Genomic DNA, 17,705 nt, shown 5'->3' on the forward strand with positions numbered 1-17,705 from the left:
GATATTGCAATTGCGATTATGAATTGCGATTATCAAACACTTGGGTGAAAACTTGGTAATTCCATCAGACATGGTTAAAACATATGTCAGGGTAGAAAACATCACTTCTAACATGAGATTGTATGAATTAATACGTACTGTGCTAACTGAATACAAAACCTAATGAAAATCTTGTTCAACATTGTTATATATATATATATATATATATGATGATAATTGATAGGATTATTACAGCTACATATTAACAAACATTCATTTTTAACAAGATCTTCAAAATATAGTGTGCTATAAACGCAACAGTAATTAATTAACAACATTATTAGCATTATTAGAGCCTATTTCCTATGTTACCATTATGTGTTGTTAAACAGTAAGTTAATTATGTATTCAGGCAGCCATGGACTGCAAATGGAATAGGAAGCTTATGATTGTGCAATTATGTATAGGTAGGTTCAACCCTTATTATAATTGAAATTAAAGTCAAAGTGCCTTAAAAAAAATGACATCGAGCCTACCGATTGCAAGGTGCAGACTGTTTCCAAAACATTGGAGTCTGGTCCAGTCAATCAACGCGATGGCCTTTACCACGTTTGCACCGTTATCGTTATGCACACTTGCTGCTCCTCATTCAGGGTTTGCACTAGTTCCCACAGTCACAAATTGGCTATATCGTAAAATTTCATGAAAACAAACATTTGCTTTTTGGTCTTCATTTAAAGTCGGGGTCAGGCATAATGTTAGGAGTTAAGCTTAGGGTTAAGTTTAAAAATCACATTTTAAGAAGATACATTTTAGAAATATGTGGGGTTTATGACTTTGTGTTTGTGGTAACTAGTGACGACCCTAGTTTCATCAGACCAGAGAATCCGGTGGCGCCGTTATGATAGTTATGTGCATAATGGTAGTACCGGCGTCTCCTAATAACAGAGGCAGGCTCAGTCTGTGGCCCTGTACGTGGGCCAAAGCTCATCACTGCTGCCTGCTCCAAAGGGGGCTGGTAGTGGGTCGGAGCCCTTTCTGTCACACACACCATCTTCTCTGATGAGCACTGGACACGTGAGCCAGAGATATGCGAGTCTGACATTACGCGCCTGAAAAGGGCCGATACACCTCTGGACAGAGAGCAACCTGAGAGATCTGTTTGTCATGGAAAATGGTCTCCTTTGTGGAATAGGGTCTCCTCCAACAGGAGCGTGAGGAATGGAGGTAAAACTGGTCAGAGTCTGTTCCCCCATCTGCTCCCCCGCATTGTGTCAAACGCGGCGTCGCATCTGGGTCAGCTGGCGGCGCAGGGGTAGCTGGGACAGCAGGAGTGTTGGTTGGAGCTGCTGCCTGGCGCCGGGCTCGGTATCGGACTATAGACCCTGGTCTCTGAGATGAGGATGACAAGATGGCCGTCGATGCTGTAAGGCTGACGTCACCAAGGGCAGATGTTTGGCCAGCTGCTTCCACACATCCACCGATTTCGCAAAGCGCTCCATCTCCTCCAGCACAGCAGCTCCGAAAAGAGCCTTCTTGGAGATAGGTGCGTTGAGAAACTCGTTCCACTCTAGCTCCTTCATGGCAGTGAGAGAGAGCCACAGGTGCCGGTGAGCCACAGGTGCCGCCCAGCACATATTGCGGAGACCTGAGTCAAATGAAGGATAACGCCAGAAATCCAAGCCACTTTATCCACCTTCCCCGTGAGAGCATCCTTCCCCGTCAATAACTTGGACAGCGACGCTGCAAGGAGTGCCACATTGCTGGCAGCAGCTGCTGCCTGAGTGTTGAGAGTGAAATACTTTTCAGCTTGCTGTGCTGTGAATCGGTCCTTTGGACTCGGTAGCGTGGGTTTTTTATTATAGGGTCAGGAGCCCGGAACAAGATGAACATGGTGTCATTGAGTTTAGGAATCTCCATTGAGAGTGTCTCTTGGAGAGCGGACACTCTTGTCAATGGCAGGAACAATTACACTGGCGCCATCAGCAGGCTTTCCCAGGCACCCTCCATGTACTTGAGAGCTGGCATGGATGGAGCCATTGGTTCATCTGCCTTCTTCAGACACTTGTAGGGTCCGCCTACCCACTCAGCTGCTTCCGTCACAGGAGGAAGAGGGGGAGGGTAATCCCGAGTTGGATTGCAGGCTCCTCAAAGAGTAAAAACAAAACTGCTCTTACATGCTGACCACACTCCCTGTTTTGCATGCGTGATAAAAATGTTGCAAAATAAAAACATTATTCAATCCAAAGTGCTCGCAAGCGTAGCCAGGCGCTAAAATAGCAATTATATTTTAGACACTTGATGCTCTGCAGGTCCCACCTCACTGTTTTCATGAGCATATGTGCACGTGGGTGATTGAAAGATGAACGGGGGCCACACTCCAGCCCATATGGTGGTGGTAATGCACCTTAAAGTTGGTTGCCAACTACCATATAACATCCACAGAAGAAGAAGAATGAACAAAGAGAAAAACAAACTAGATTTCCATTTTTATCCGTGGATTAATTGTCAGAGTTGAGAACATACCATTTTGTATGACTCAACATGGGTAAAAATTCTACAAATAACCAAACAAAAAAAAGGACCATATGCATTTCAGGTAAAACAACAAACCAATGTTTAGTTTCCATCCGCCACCTCATCAGGAGCATGCCCAGGCGTTGTAGGGAGGTCATACAGGCACGTGGAGGCCACACACACACTACTGAGCCTCATTTTGACATGTTTTAAGGACATTACATCAAAGTTGGATCAGCCTGTAGTGTGGTTTTCCACTTTAATTTTGAGTGCGACTCCAAATCCAGACCTCCATGGGTTGATAAATTGGATTTCCATTGATTATTTTTGTGTGATTGTGTTGTCAGCACATTCAACTATGTAAAGAAAAAAGTATTTAATAATATTATTTCATTCATTCAGATCTAGGATGTGTTATTTTAGTGTTCCCTTAATTTTTTTGAGCAGTGTAGTTGGTTCACAGTTGGTTTTGGTATTTTAACATGCGTGTCATGAATGCGTCTGGGGGGGATAGACAAAATCAACATGAACACGATGGTGCATGCACGGAGCCGGTTTGGTCAAAATGTTAGAGAGGGAGTGACAGTCGCCATCGCAAGGACCATCCAAATTAAATATTGAAATATTGATCCGAGCGAGCGAAACAGCACCCCTGTGTCTCAGTATGTGTAGACCATGTCTCTGATCCTGTCTGGACCAAAAGAGTATGACATGTCATACTATTTCTGGCCAGACCTCATCAGATACATGGGCTATATATAGTAAGGCAGAGGGACGCTGTTTCGCTCACTTGGATTCTTTCTCCAGTGAGAGTTTCTCCGAAGCAAGTGGGCTCACTCTCGCCGAAATCTGTCCAGAATAAGCCCAATGCGTATCTATGGGCATAATATGCAGACCTAAGCCTGTCGCCTACCTTCCCACCTTGGTCACAACGATTCCCATTGTTAGGGCGGAGACATGAGCATCTCATCATTATATACAGCTCTCTGGTTTCAGCCTCTTGCGAATTGGAAAGGAAAGTTTGCGGTTGCACAGTGCACTGTTAGGATGCAGGCTTCCCTTGAATTAAGTTGATGTTTTGCCAAAAATGTATAAATTAATCCTGTGTAAATAAAATACTTCACCAGAGAGCATGACTTAACCAGAGAGGATCATTAGCTTATTTCATTTTTTTCTTCTGTGGATCGTTTGAAATCACAAGTGTGTAGGCCTATGCCTATTTGGGAATCCAGCAATTTGGGCAGCCTGCCCAACTCAATCAGCTCAATATGTTGAGCTGATTGAGTTGTGGCTGTCAGACAAAACATCTAAAATAAGTGTGAAGATAATGTGTCTTGAGTTGAATTTAAACTTGTAACAAGACAAAGGGTGTGTGGCAAAGATATGAAGTGTCTCTCTCCATAAAACATATACCTCAGCTCTTCAGAATGCGCTCAGCTGTCTCCCGTCAATTCTTGCCCATTCATTGTTATGAATGGTGTGAATTGTTTGCCCTTTGATGGTTTATTTTGTATAAATTCCACATGAAATAGATCACCAGTAGGCCTAGTAAATGTACCGTTAATCCCTCGTCATTTGGTTACATAATTTTCTGTGAATACATGTATTAATTACAGTCATTTACCATTCTCGGAGTGGAAAAGTTGTTTGCAGAGTTCCCAACTTGCTAAAATTGTGAGAAACAAGTTTTGGTTTATTTCATAACCGTTACGAGTTTCGTCAATCTTTTCATTGTCTTTTGTTTGGAGTGCTCCGTGAGCATGTGTCTGGTTCTCTGTCTTGAAAATGTTGAGGGTGCACCTGAGCATGCATAGAAGTAGACCTACCTGGCCTGCTGCATGCAAATGTAGGAAAGGGCCCATTTGGCAATATCTGATTGTCTTAACTCACCAAGTCCACAACTAATAAGCTGAGCTTCTCAGTCATTAGTTCTTCCACTCAAACATTGTAAGCGAAGTCTGTTTTTTTAACATCCATTGCAAATGATAGTTCCTCAGTATTTGAAAAATCTTTCCAACACTCCCGGCCTCGATAATCACCAAGCCTCTGTGTGAAATAACAAAATATCATGATCTGATGATCCCATATATCCTGTGGAAAGGTCATAAAAAAAAAACAGCTGTCTGTCCCGAGCTCACTGACACGGAATACTGAGGGACCGAAATCCCAGCGTACTCATGACAACGTAGGGTGACTTGATATCCTATGAAGGTTTCGTCTAAAATATTTAAGTGCCTTTGAATGGGGTATGGTAGTAGGTGCCAGGCTCACTGGTTTGTGTCAAGAACTGCAACGCTGCTGGGCTGTTCACACTCAACAATTTCCTGTGTTTATCAAGAATGGTCCGCCACCCAAAGGACATCCAGCCAGCTTGACAACTGTGGGAAGAATTGGAGTCAACACGGGCCAACATCCCTGTGGAACGCATTCGACACCTTGCAGAATCCATTGGGAATGCAACTCAATATTAGGAAGGTGTTCCTAATGTTTGCTATACTCAGTGTATAGGGCCACATGTACTCTCATAGTCTGAAGGTGCGTGCATAATTACATTTTCTCAGGCGATGCTGCCTCGGCAGCACGGTAAACCAATAGGGGGCGGAGCACTACAATATAGAACTGCGCGCTCTCAGCAGGAACGGTTGTGATTGGCCAGTATGTGCATGCCATGCAGAGTGTGATTGGTCAGCTTCCTCTGTGCATGTAGAGAATGACTGAACGGAGTCTAGCGCATCTCATTGGAAGAGGTACCAGAGTGTAGTTTTTGTTGTATTAATGGAATGTTAATGAAAGGAGAATATGTATATTGCACATGTCAATTTCGATCTGAAATCGATGAATTATGCAGCCCTAAAAACACGCACACACCAACCTGTAGAGTCGGAAGTCCTCTTCAGAGAATACATCTGTTATCTGCTCCCCAAAGTACCTGTCACCAGCCACGCAGGCATAGAGAGCAGAACAGAACCGGGCCATTAGCATACATTACCATCCAGCAACACACAGAAAGCACAGTGCACTGCACAATTACCCAAGAGGCCATGACAGAGCAACTTTCCAAAGAGGGCAGGATAAAGAAGCAGGTGGATTGCAGGAGATGCCACAGATTCGGAAGACTGATGGAGCGAGTGAGTGAGATTAATGGTTCAGTTAGTTAGTAGTGTAGCCCTAGAAATCTAATCTAGATTCTATTTCGATGAGTGTAGCAGCCAGCTGCACCAAGGTTTTATAGCTGGGGAGGGAAAATGAGATAGGGTTTTAGAGTCAGAGTAGGGCTGGGCGATAAGGCCAAAATATCCTATCACAATATTTTTCACATTTTTGAGGGTATGGGGGTATTTGACAGTATTTTAAGTTTCAGAATATTCAAAAGTTCTTAATATGTTTTATGAGTAGTGGAATGGGCTTTCTCTGTCCTGATGGTTTTACACTCAACCAAACTAGGACAAAACTGACAGTGAAGTAATGAAATTTGTAGAACTTCACATTTATTTAGCATTGTATCAAAATACCTTTATAGACGGTACATAGATCTGGTAAAGAGCTCAATGGAACTCGACCCAAAAATGTAAATGCCATGGAAACACGTGGGAGAAAGACGCCATGGGGGAATGATACCGAATCTCCTCATTGCCCCCCAGCAAAACTGTGCCTATACATTTGGGCTACTGTTTATGTGTATTTCACACTATGCTGAGGTAAAACAATGTATAAGGCTTGTATGGATGTCAACCCCAACACATGTTCATGTCATCGTCACCAATCAGCTGCATTGCAGTTAAAAAACGACTTTGACAACCTCCAACGATTTCTGTACTCTAGCTATGCTACCAGCTTATACGAAACGGGAGTTAGCATTTATCAGTCACTTCTTCTAAACCTGAAAAGTAACCACTTCTAAATGTTATGGAGCGAAAACAGCCAAATACTGTATATCCAAATCGGACTTAAGTGACCACATCGTGGGGCCTGTTATAATACATCAATCACTACGGATTTTACAAATATCCAATTTGTTAAATTAGAGGTGTTGAATGAACGCCAATCCGGCGTCCTTCTTCTATTCCATTGACCTCTTTACCGCATATATACAAGTATGTGGATCCATACCGGTATACCCAGGAGTTCTGTGGTTGCCATGGCGCCATGAGGTCGCCTAGGCAGAGAGCTCTGTAAATATTTCTGGAAAGACACGGACTGCGGTTTGAAGGAAAGGCAGAGGCTCGCCTCATACGGGACTGTTCCAGACTACTGTCGAGGTGTGGTGGTCTTTTCTGGCACTTTAACAGCCGCCGAAGTATCAGCCAGGTGGGTGCTGCACTTTGATAGTGTGCCTACGGAGGAGACGGCATGCCTGATGAAGAGCTCTGGGCTTGCCTACTATCGAACTGACATTTCTCCCTGCCTGTCTGTATCATCGATACTCCCTCTGCTCAAGCTGCTGACTGCCTTTCCAAACTGCCTCAAGCTACTGACTGCCTTTCCGAACTGCCTCCAGACATCTGAAGCTGTGGAAGACGATCAGCCACGAACTGCCAGATCTGTACATTTGTTTTTGTTTTCAAAGAGACTTTGAAATTCTTGTTCGTAATGAAAAGTGCTATTTAATTAGGATCATTATTATGAATATAAAAAGGGAAAAAACACTGGATCAGAGAGAGAGCGAGATAGCGAGAGAACTGTTCACTCCTCCTCACCTGTAGATGTTGACAAACTGCTTCCCCATCGACAGAGCCCCAGAGTGCAGGTCCAGGATGGAAGCCTGGAGAGGCCAAAAAATGAGAATAAGAAAACAAGCAAATTAGAACTTATTTCTGTCTACTTCTCTGCCCTTTACTTGTTATTTATTGGTTTATTTGGATCTCCATTAGCTTTTGCCGAAGCAGCAGCTATTGTTCCTGAGGACCCCAACCAGCCAGCGCACCTCCCCCAGTTCTCTTACTCCGCCAGCATATGAGAGTAACAGTCTCCACCACACACACTGGAGAGACACATACCGCATCAGTTCACACACTCGCGTCCACACTTAAATAAATAAATTAAAAAAAAAAAAAACATGACAAGTAACAACACACTGGATAGACAAGGACAGTCACACAAAATTAAAATATATATTTTTTTTAAAGTAATTTTGAGGTTTGCTTCCATGGGATCATGGCTCTGTATGCGTTGCAGTAAATTAGTTTTGGACTTGGGGAGTGTGAAGAGACCCCTGGTGGCATGTCATGAGGGGTATGTCTGGGTGTCTGAGCTGAATGTCAGCATAATCAAATAACAATCTGGAACTTTCATTACAGTAATACTTCTCATAAAAACTAGAAGAGAGGCAGTTCATTTCTCATCAACCCTCAACCAGGAAAGACTGGCATGCATGTTGTTGATGTTAGTTCTGTATGTGCAGTTAAGGGCAAGGCGTGCTGCTCTGTTTTGAGCCAGCCGCAGCTTTGTTAGGTATTTCTTTGCTGCACTTGACCATGTTACTGGACAGTAATCAAGATGGGACAAGACCAGATCCTGAACAACTAGTCCACATGTTTTTATAACAGCCGTACTCCTCACCATCACCACAACAGCTTTGTCAATATGACTTTCCCATGATAATTGACCAGCCATTGTTATACCTAGGAGTTTATCTTCCTCAACGGTCACACCCTTTATACACAACTCCAGTTGAGGTTTAGGTCTTAGAGAAAGTTTTGAACCAAATACAATGATTTTAGTTGTAGATGTGTTTAAGATCAGTTTATTATTAATCACCCATTCTGATTGAACTGTAAATCCCTATTTATAATTCAGTGAGCTCACCGACTTTGGGTGCTAATATGTAGAGTGTGGAATTATCTGCATACGTAGTTGTTCTAATTTTGTGTAAGACTAGTGGCAAATCATTTGTAAAAATAGAGAACAGTAACGGCCCAAGGCAACTACCCTGAGGGACACCGCACTGTACATATTGGATGTTAAAGAAGCTTCCACTGAATAACACTCTCTGGGTTCTATTGGATAAATAACTCTCCAACCATGTGATGGCAGATGATGTAAAGTCATAGCAAGTGAGTTTTTTCAATAACAATTTATGATCAACAACATCAAAGGCTGTACTGAAATCTAACAATACAACTCCAACTATCATCTTATTATCCATTTATTTTAACCAATCATCTGTCTTCGGAGTCAGTGCAGTACAAGTTGAGTGCCCTTCACTATATGCATGCTGAAAGTCAGTAGTTAACTTGTTCTCTAGAAAATATCATTGTATTTGGTCAAACACAATTCTCTACCCCCAACAAACTGATTGGGTGGCTGTTAGAGACAGCAAAGGGTGCTTTAATATTTTTAGGCAGTGGTATTATCTTAGCTTCCTTCCACGCCTGTGGACACACACATTCCTTTAGGCTTTGGTTAAAGATTTAGCAAATAGGGGTGGCAATAGTCTGCTACCATTCTCAATACTTTCCCATCAAGGTTGTCTATACCTGCTGGCCTATCATTATCGATGGATAACAGTAGTTTTTCCACCTCTCCCACACAAACTTGACCAAATTGAAAACAGCGATCCTTTTCTTTCATATTAGATCTTACATACAAAAATATGATGTTTCACTGTTGTCATTTCACTTCTGAGTTTACTGGTGAAAGTCATTGAAATGCTTGGCAATATCGAAAGGTTTTGTTAAGCTAAACCTTTAGGGTATGGCAGTATCCCAGGACAGATAGTAGCGGTCCCAGCAACTGAGGCTAACCACGTCGCGGGATACAAATTAAATAGTTCTGTCAGCTACCCAGGGATACTCTGCTCTCTCTTAGCCAGTAAATAAATCATGTTCATTTTTTCAGATGTCCCCAGTTTCTTCCACTACCCTCACTACAGTATCTTAACAGGCCATAAACAATAATTTATTATGGCTGTGGACCAGATCTACAGGAGGTGGAGGGAAGATAGGATGGTGAGGGGTCAACCAAACAGCCATGTACGATAGCATTACACACTAATAACTGTATCGGCCTGTCTGAACATAACTTTGGATGTTGTACCCATAGAATTAGGAATTAGAATTTAATAAGATCTCTATGGTTGTACCACCCTGACCTCTAGTGGAGACAGAGGGAAGCTACAACTGAAATCTGAGCAACAGTCTTCATCCTAGCTTTAGGTCCTGTTTAAGTTCAAATATGCATTACTAAAAGTAGACACTCACCCCACCATCTGAACCAGCTAGGGCCAGACCCCTCTCTGCCAACCTGCAGGAGTAGAGAAATAAGTTACAGAGAAAAGGAAAGAGAGGGGGGTAGGAGCTAGAGACAGATGAAAGATAGTATAGAATCCCTCACCGCCTGAGGGCCATGGCCTCCTCCCTGGTCACCGAGTTGTCTGTGACGGCTCGGCCACATGTTTGGGGAGTGCATCCTGGGAAAAAGAGTATCTCACATCATCTGCAACATCACAGAAGAAACTTCAGCCTGCCTGCTCAACTTTGTCCAAATCATCACTGGAGCGCAGCCAATGCACATGAATGGCAGAGCAGTTAGGTTTAGGACAGTGGACACCAGGGGTGTGTTCAGTTTGATTGAACGTTTGCTATATCGCAGAGTGGTTTGTACTGAATGTAACAGTTTTGCATCTGTCCCTCTCCTCACCCCTACCTGGGCTCGAACCAGGGACCCTCTGCACACATCAACAACTGACACCTACGAGGCATCGTTACCCATCGCTCCACAAAAGCCACAGACGGCCCTTGCAGAGCAAGGGGAACAACTACTTCGAGGTCTCAGAGCGAGTGACGTCACCGATTGAAACGCTATTAGCGCGCACCACCGCTAACTAGCTAGTCATTTCACATCGGTTACACTCACCCCCCTTTTGACCTCCTTTTCCACAGCAACCAGTGATCCGGGTCACGGCACCAATGTAACAGTTTTGCTTCTGTCCCTCTCCTCACCCCTACCTGGGCTCGAACCAGGGACCCTCTGCACACATCAACAACTGACACCCACGAGGCATCGTTACCCATCGCTCCACAAAAGCCACGGACGGCCCTTGCAGAGCAAGGGGAACAACTACTTCGAGGTCTCAGAGCGAGTGAGGTCACCGATTGAAGCGCTATTAGCTCGCACCACCGCTAACTAGCTAGCCATTTCACATCGGTTACATGAACAACACATTCGTTCAGTACAGCATTGTTTCCGTTCAATTGAACATTCCAGAACATAAAAACATACTGAATGCAGTCCAGCCCTATACCAAAGATGTTCTACTCATCTATCTGTGCCTATACACAATGAAAGTCCTGCCTACTTCCTGGATCATGTCATATACTGTTTTTAATGGGATTCAAGAATTTCATTTACTTCTACCCAAAGCCTTTTATAAAGGAAACCAATTACAAAAAAGCAATCTAAAACATTCAGGAAAGGCATCAGGTAAAAATAAACTAATCCACGAATACAAATATAATATTAAAATGACCATGTTTTCATGAATTTGATTATATAATCTTAAAAACTCATTCAAAAACAGTATGGGACATGATCCAGGAAGTAGGCGGGAGTTTCATAGCGTATTCCCCAACTAGAGAAAGGAAGTGTGCTGGCTTTTATTCTAACTTGCACTAACGCATCTAATTCAACTAAACTCTTCATATGGCACGCATCATTTTTAGATTGTGGCTTTAATACAAATCTGTGTTGTTTTAAACCCACCTGGGTAGCGTTTGTAGTTCTCATAGTCCTCAGAACAATCCACAGTGTAGACCCTGGTCTGAGCAACCACCTCAGCCTGTCTGACCAGGGTCTCTGTGGTGTAAGGGTCCCCTGAGGCCAGGTAGAGCCAGGTGAGGGTTCCCACCACAGCCATGGCCACCACCACTAGGAGCAGAGAACCACGGGACACCCGCCATGCAGACGCCTGCCTCAGAGCATTACCCCTGGGAGAGGACAGGAGAGAGGAAGTTTGGTTTGATTGTCCTGCAGTGAAAGGAGAACAGAAAAACAAAAAGACTTCCCTCTTCCACCCATCTTATTAACACACACACACACACACACACACACACACACACACACACAAAATAGTTCTGCCGACCGAATAGCCAATAGACCGAATAGCCAATAAAACGAATTATACCTCGGTGCCGAACGGAACCAAAACCTACTGGCTCTCTAGGAAGTTGGGTAAACAATATAGTACTTTCCTGGGGATATTTTGTCTCAAATTTAGAACAAACCGCACAGACAACCGGTAGAGTAAGTTTAAATGTAATTGTATTCAATATTCTGGTGTGTAAGGAACATTTACACAATTTTGCACTCCAATGTTTCAGGATGTGTATATATACCAATTAATTGTGTATTACACAGGCTGTTTAATCAGACTAGCACTGGCCATGCATGTCGTTGACGTTACCTTTTGATCTTTTTCTCAATCCCGTTGGCGTCTGGGACTTTAGGATTTCCTCGCCGTTGTATCGTCATTGTATAATGCAAAGCCCTTTTCAGTGGACATTCATAAAGATATATAGCTAGCTACTTCTTTTCATGCAGAAATAGTAGAGGATTTCAGATTACCACTACTCGGCATTGCTTCCTGGTCAATGCGTAACAGTCCATCTGGTTGGCTCCTGAAGAATGAAACCTGCGTTTTAATTGGACCACATCACGAAAGTCTATTGCTCTGCAGGCCAAGTCAAAGTCAATCAACTGACTATCAGCACCTCAATCTGTTTACATTGATGGGTGTGTAGTCGCTCGTGCGATGTAGCCTGGGTGCGTTCATCGTTTGCTATGTTGCGCGACGGTATGTACTGAACAACACGTTTCCACCAAACGGTGCACACTCTTCATCAACTTTTGAGGTACGTTTGCTCCCGTTTCGTGGGTGTGGCCAAATACGATCTATTATATGCACAAGATAGTCGAGTGACCGCTCTAACAATGCAAATACATGTCCTCAAAGATGGAAGGCAGGCGGGAGGAGAAAAGATCAGGTGGGATCATTCTAGCCAATGAGAGGGCAGATACCACGGAAGCAGACCAAGGTACTGAAAGCGTTCTTTCAAGAACACGATCCCCCATTATAGAAAGTCGAACACAGTCATGGTACCAGTACTTGCATATTTTTCACCAGATGTATATCGTTTAACTGATTATTTTTAAAATAACACACAGACGAAGTTAAAAGCATAATTAAGTTGCTAATCGCAGCCTGCAGTAGGTCGGTCGGCCTTCAACTTGAGATACCCAATGAGAGGGAGCAGCACGATGGCGACGGTTTGGCACTGCTATGTTCTGACTGGGTCGGAGATGGAAGGAGATGATGCAGAGAAATTGCAGGAAGTATGGAGCAGGAAAGAGAAAAGGAGTAGGGGTTTGAAGGGGAGCGAGAAGTCTATGGAGGCAGAGATTTTGAAAAAAATAAGTTTGAGGAGAGCAATATAGTTGAGGTAGAGAGTGCCAAAGAAGGAAAAGATCAATCGCGAGGGGAGCATGGGTTGAGGAAGATCATAAAGTGATTCTGAAGTTTAAGGAGGAAGGGAGAGTTGGTGTGATGAGGCTGATAAGGTTAACGGCTGTGATAAAATAGTTGACTGGGGGAGTTGTGTAATAAAGATAATCTAACGTTTTACCTAATGATATATAAGGAGGGCATTTGCACAACATGTTTCACAACAGCACACAACAAAATTCCAGAGACATATTGAGCGACCAACTGATACCAATCACGACCACACCCAGAGACAGATGGCTGACTTAAGCCCTAGCCACACGAACTGACCACTGGTGTAAAGAACAACATTCCATGAATATCGCAAGCACCCAGACACGAATTACCAGAAATACACACACACACACACACACACACTTAGGTGTGTTGGACTCCGAGGACAAAGGACACTGCCAAGGGCCAATGGGAAGTCGACACCACCTGGAGAGTGGACCGTCCCTCCACTCATCGACCAGTCAGGAGAGCGGACCTACTAGACTCAACGTCAACACACTGTTATTTCATTGTATAAATTGGATGTATACTATGTTTCGGGGCTCTCTTCTGCTAGTTCCCTATGAGCTAAACGAAGGAGTCCGTGCACGCTTTGCCAAATATCTTTGTCTCATAATAAACTGCCTTACTATAAACTGAATCACCCGGTCCAGCGTCTTGACTTGTCTCCTTCTCAAATAACTAATCATCAACAGTTGTCAATGCTAAAGTGTTAAGAGATGGGAGCTTGTTGGTGTTCTGTAAGCAGGGTTGGGTAGGTTACTTTCCAAATGTTAGTTACCTGTCAAATTGTAATCAGTAATGTAACTTTTACCCAAACTCAGTAATATAATCTGATTACATTCAGTTACTTTTAGATGACTTTCCCCTTAAGATGCATTAGAAGAAGACACAAATGTATGTCACCAATTGAACGACATCTATTACAGGATAAATCAATGTTAAAGTTTACATAGCTGGCCATATATGGATGTTTGCGCTTAGTGTAACTATCAGTTGTTTTTCAACAGGACAATGTTCCAACACAACTCCAGGCTATGTAAGGGCTATTTTAACAAGAAGGAGAGTGATGGAGTGCTGCATCAGATGACCTGGCCTCCACAATCACCCGACCTCAACCCAATTGAGATGGTTTGGGAGGAGTTGGACCGCAGAGTGAAGGAAAGCAGCCCACATGTGCTCAGCAAATGTTGGAACTCCTTCAAGACTGTTGGATAAGCATTCCAGGTGAAGCTGGTTGAGAGAATGCTAAGAGTGTGCAAAGCTGTCATCAAGGCAAAGGGTGGCTACTTTGAAGAATCTAAAATCTATTATGATTCTTTTAACTATTTTTTTGGTTACTACATGATTCCATGTGTTATTTCATAGTTTTGATGTCTTCACTATTATTATACAATGTAAAAATAAAAACTAGAATGAGTAGGTGGGTCCAAAAGTTTGACTGGTACTGTGTGTATATATTTATAAGTCCAAAAATGGATGTAGCAACTACGGATTGCCTCTTAAGTCTATCAAAAATGTGTGAGTTTGAGCATGTGTCCATTAGGCCTATGGCTTTTTTTTATCAGCATGAATTAGATTGAGCAATAAAAGGACCACTTTTATTCCATAGGCTGTCCACTGGTTTCAAAAACAAAGATTCGTTGCCTGACAGCAGTCGCACCATTGGAAGACATAGCTTGGTCTGTAGCCTACGAAACCTATTCCTGCTCTTTTCCCGCGATCGATCAAACACATTTGCTGTGTCAATCATAGTGATCTCTGACTTGTGGTCAGACTCACTCAGGTGGAACAAACTTAACAAATTTTCAATGCTAATTTGATTGTCATTGAGAAAAGAATGTAAAATATTTTTTTGCTCGTTAAAAAGTCATTTACGATTTAAAAGTAATCCTCAAAGTAATCTAGTTTTTCAAAAGTATCTGTAAACTGATTACAATATTTTTGCTAGTAATGTAACGGATTACATGTAATCCGTTACTCCTCAAACGTGTCTGTAAGGACATGGCGCAGAGGAAAAAAGCTCTCCAGATTGAAGCAAATAGGGAAGTGTAAGGTGGTGTCGAGCAGCTGGACTGATCAAGCAGGGAAGACGTGGATTAAAGGGGTGATAACAGGAGTGCCTGTGAGTGTCAGCATTAAAGAGGTAAGCAACATCTTGAGAGGAGGCGTTCTAGTGAATGTCATAAAGCAAGGACTTCCTTACAGGATGCTAGGCAAAGGTATTGAACAGGAATATGTGGTGGTGGAGGTATGGTTGAGAGGAGGGGTGCTAGTGGTAGTGAACTACTATAATCCAGGTCAGATATTGGACCTGGAAGTGCTGTGGAGGGCCAGGATAGAAGTAGGGTAATGTGGTGTGGGGATTTTAATGCCCACAAAACGTTCTGGGGGGGAAACGGATAGATGGATGGAAATGGCCATGTGATGGAAAATATAATAGAAATTAAAGATCTGGTGTGCCTGAATGATGGCCGAGGGACCAGGATTGATGTAGCCACAGGGAAAGAGTCTGCCTTGGACCTCACTCTGGTATCTAGTGTGATGGCAGGAATCTGTGAGTGGGAGGTATGAGAGGAGTTGACAGTAGGGAGCGATCATTACCCAATAGTATGCACAGTAGGCCGGAGGGAGTAGGAGGTGTCAGTGAATGGAGTAGGCAGGTGGGTGTTTGGAAGGGCAAAGTGGGATCCGTTTCAGGAGCTGAGTGAGCAGGTGATGGCTCGGGTGAATATGAGAGGGGATGTGGATAGTATGAATAACTGAGTGAGAACAGCTTTAATGGGGGCAGCTACTGAGGCTATACCTAAGAGTTCAGGGAGGAGGAGGAAAGCAGTCCCATGGTGGATGGAGGAGTGTGGGGCAATGGTGAGGAGAAGGAACAGGGCATTTAGAGTACTGCAAAGGACACAACTTCCAACACCTGATTCAGTATAAGCAGGCCCTGGTGAGGAGAACTATGCGTCAGGCAAAGAGGACATGTTGGCGTCAGTTCTGTGACACCGTTGGAAGGGCGTCAATTGTGGGAGAAGTAGGGGGATGATTAAGAGGATGAGTGGGGTCAGAAGGGAGTGGGATTATCCAGTGTTGACGAGTGGGGAGGATGTGGCAGTAACAGATAATAAGGCACAGATGATGGACAAGGCATTTGTCCAAGTGCATACTGTAGCTCTGCAAATTTGTCAGAGGAGGGGGAGAGAGAAAATGAGAGAGGAGCACCCTGGAGTGCTGGATAGGAGGGAGGATGTAAATGATGCGTTGAATGCACCATCGACCATGGCAGAGATGAAAAGGGCAATAGGTAAGGCTGGGTTAACTTCACTTGGGAAAGATGAGGTGTGCTATGTTATGTTGGCCCATCTTAGTGATGAGGCACTGGATAAAGTATTGGTGTTGTACAACAGAGTGTGGGAGGAGGGGAAACTACCAGGCAGCTGGAAGGAGGCAGTAGTGGTAAAGCTAACGGCCAATAGCTTTAACATCACATGTACAGTGCATTTGGAAAGTATTCAGAACCCTTGACTTTTACCAAAAAAATTACATTACAGCCTTATTCTAAAATTGATTAAATTGTTTTTTTGTCCCTTATCTACACACAATACTCCATAATGACAAAGCAAAAACAGGTTTTTAGAAATAAAAAATGGAAATATCTAATTTCCATAAGTATTCAGACACTTTATTCAGTACTTTGTTGAAGCACTTTTGGCAGTGATTAAAGCCTCGAGTCTTCTTGGGTATGACGCTATAAGCTTGGCACACCTGTATTTGGGGGAGTTTCTCCAATTCTTCTCTGCAGATCCTCTCAAGCTCTGTCAGGTTGGATGGGAGCGTCGCTGCACAGCTATTTTCAGGTCTATCCAGAGATGTTTGATCGGGTTCAAGTCCGCGCTCTGGCCCTGGGCCACTCAAGTACATTCAGAGACTTGTCCCAAAGCCACTCCTGCGTTTCCTTGGCTGTGTGTTTAGGGTTGTTGTCCTGTTGGAAGGTGAACCTTCGCCCCAGTTAGAGGTCCTAAGTGCACTGGAGCAGGTTTTCATCAAGGATCTCTCTGTACTTTGCTCCGTTAATCTTTCCCTCGATCCTGACTAGTCTCCCAGTCCCTGCAGCTGAAAAACATCCCTACAGCATGATGCTGCCACCACCATGCTTCACCGTAGGGATGGTGCAAGGTTTCCTCCAGACGTGATGCTTGGCATTCAGGCCAAAGAGTTCAATCTTGGTTTCATCAGACCAGAGAATCTTGTTTCTCATGGTCTGAGAGTCTGTAGGTGCCTTTTGGCAAACTCCAAGCGGGCTGTCATATGTCTTTTACTGAGGAGTGGCTTCCGTCTGGCCACTCTACCATAAAGGCCTGATTGGTGGAGTGCTGCAGATATGGATGTCCTGGAATGTTCTCCCATCTCCACAGTAGAACTCTAGAGCTCTGTCAGAGTTTGCGTGTGCACAAACTCAATTCGACCTTGCACGCAATTTTTGAACACTTTGGCAAGTCTATAAAACTTAGTGCACTGTGTTCGTAACAGATTTTCGTTTTGTGAACAGACATTTTTTTAGATCAGATGTTTAATCGATGAGAAAATTGGCACATTGTCGGCCCAGTTTCACCTAGTTCCATCCTCTTCCACTACCCGCGACTGGACTTCCCCTCACTACCATATTTGGTGATGAGAAAACGTTCTAAAAGGGTGCTTCAATTTATAGGCCCTGTCAGGT

The 17,705-nt window shown here is 43.6% G+C and overlaps 1 protein-coding gene and 1 long non-coding RNA gene across 2 annotated transcripts in view; one reads left to right on the top strand and one right to left on the bottom strand.

Annotated features, from left to right (window-relative positions):
* The window catches only part of ogfod3 (2-oxoglutarate and iron dependent oxygenase domain containing 3), a 36,356-nt gene extending 24,299 nt beyond the window's left edge, over positions 1-12,057 (bottom strand). The window contains 6 exon segments of the mRNA NM_001139776.1: positions 5,369-5,425; positions 7,194-7,258; positions 9,696-9,738; positions 9,829-9,904; positions 11,197-11,420; positions 11,897-12,057. Of these exon segments, the coding sequence (NP_001133248.1) occupies positions 5,369-5,425; positions 7,194-7,258; positions 9,696-9,738; positions 9,829-9,904; positions 11,197-11,420; positions 11,897-11,964 (533 nt within the window). The 5' untranslated portion in view covers positions 11,965-12,057.
* A 678-nt stretch (positions 12,058-12,735) lies between these two features.
* Positions 12,736-14,423, top strand: LOC145865561 (uncharacterized). Its single transcript, XR_014383030.1, has 2 exons — positions 12,736-13,742; positions 13,999-14,423. It is a non-coding gene; the product is annotated as an uncharacterized LOC145865561 (long non-coding RNA).
* The last annotated feature ends 3,282 nt before the right edge of the window (positions 14,424-17,705 follow it).

This window comes from Salmo salar, chromosome 28 (assembly GCF_965601325.2).
Source record: "Salmo salar chromosome 28, fSalSal1, whole genome shotgun sequence".
NCBI classification, from domain to species: Eukaryota; Metazoa; Chordata; class Actinopteri; order Salmoniformes; family Salmonidae; genus Salmo; species Salmo salar.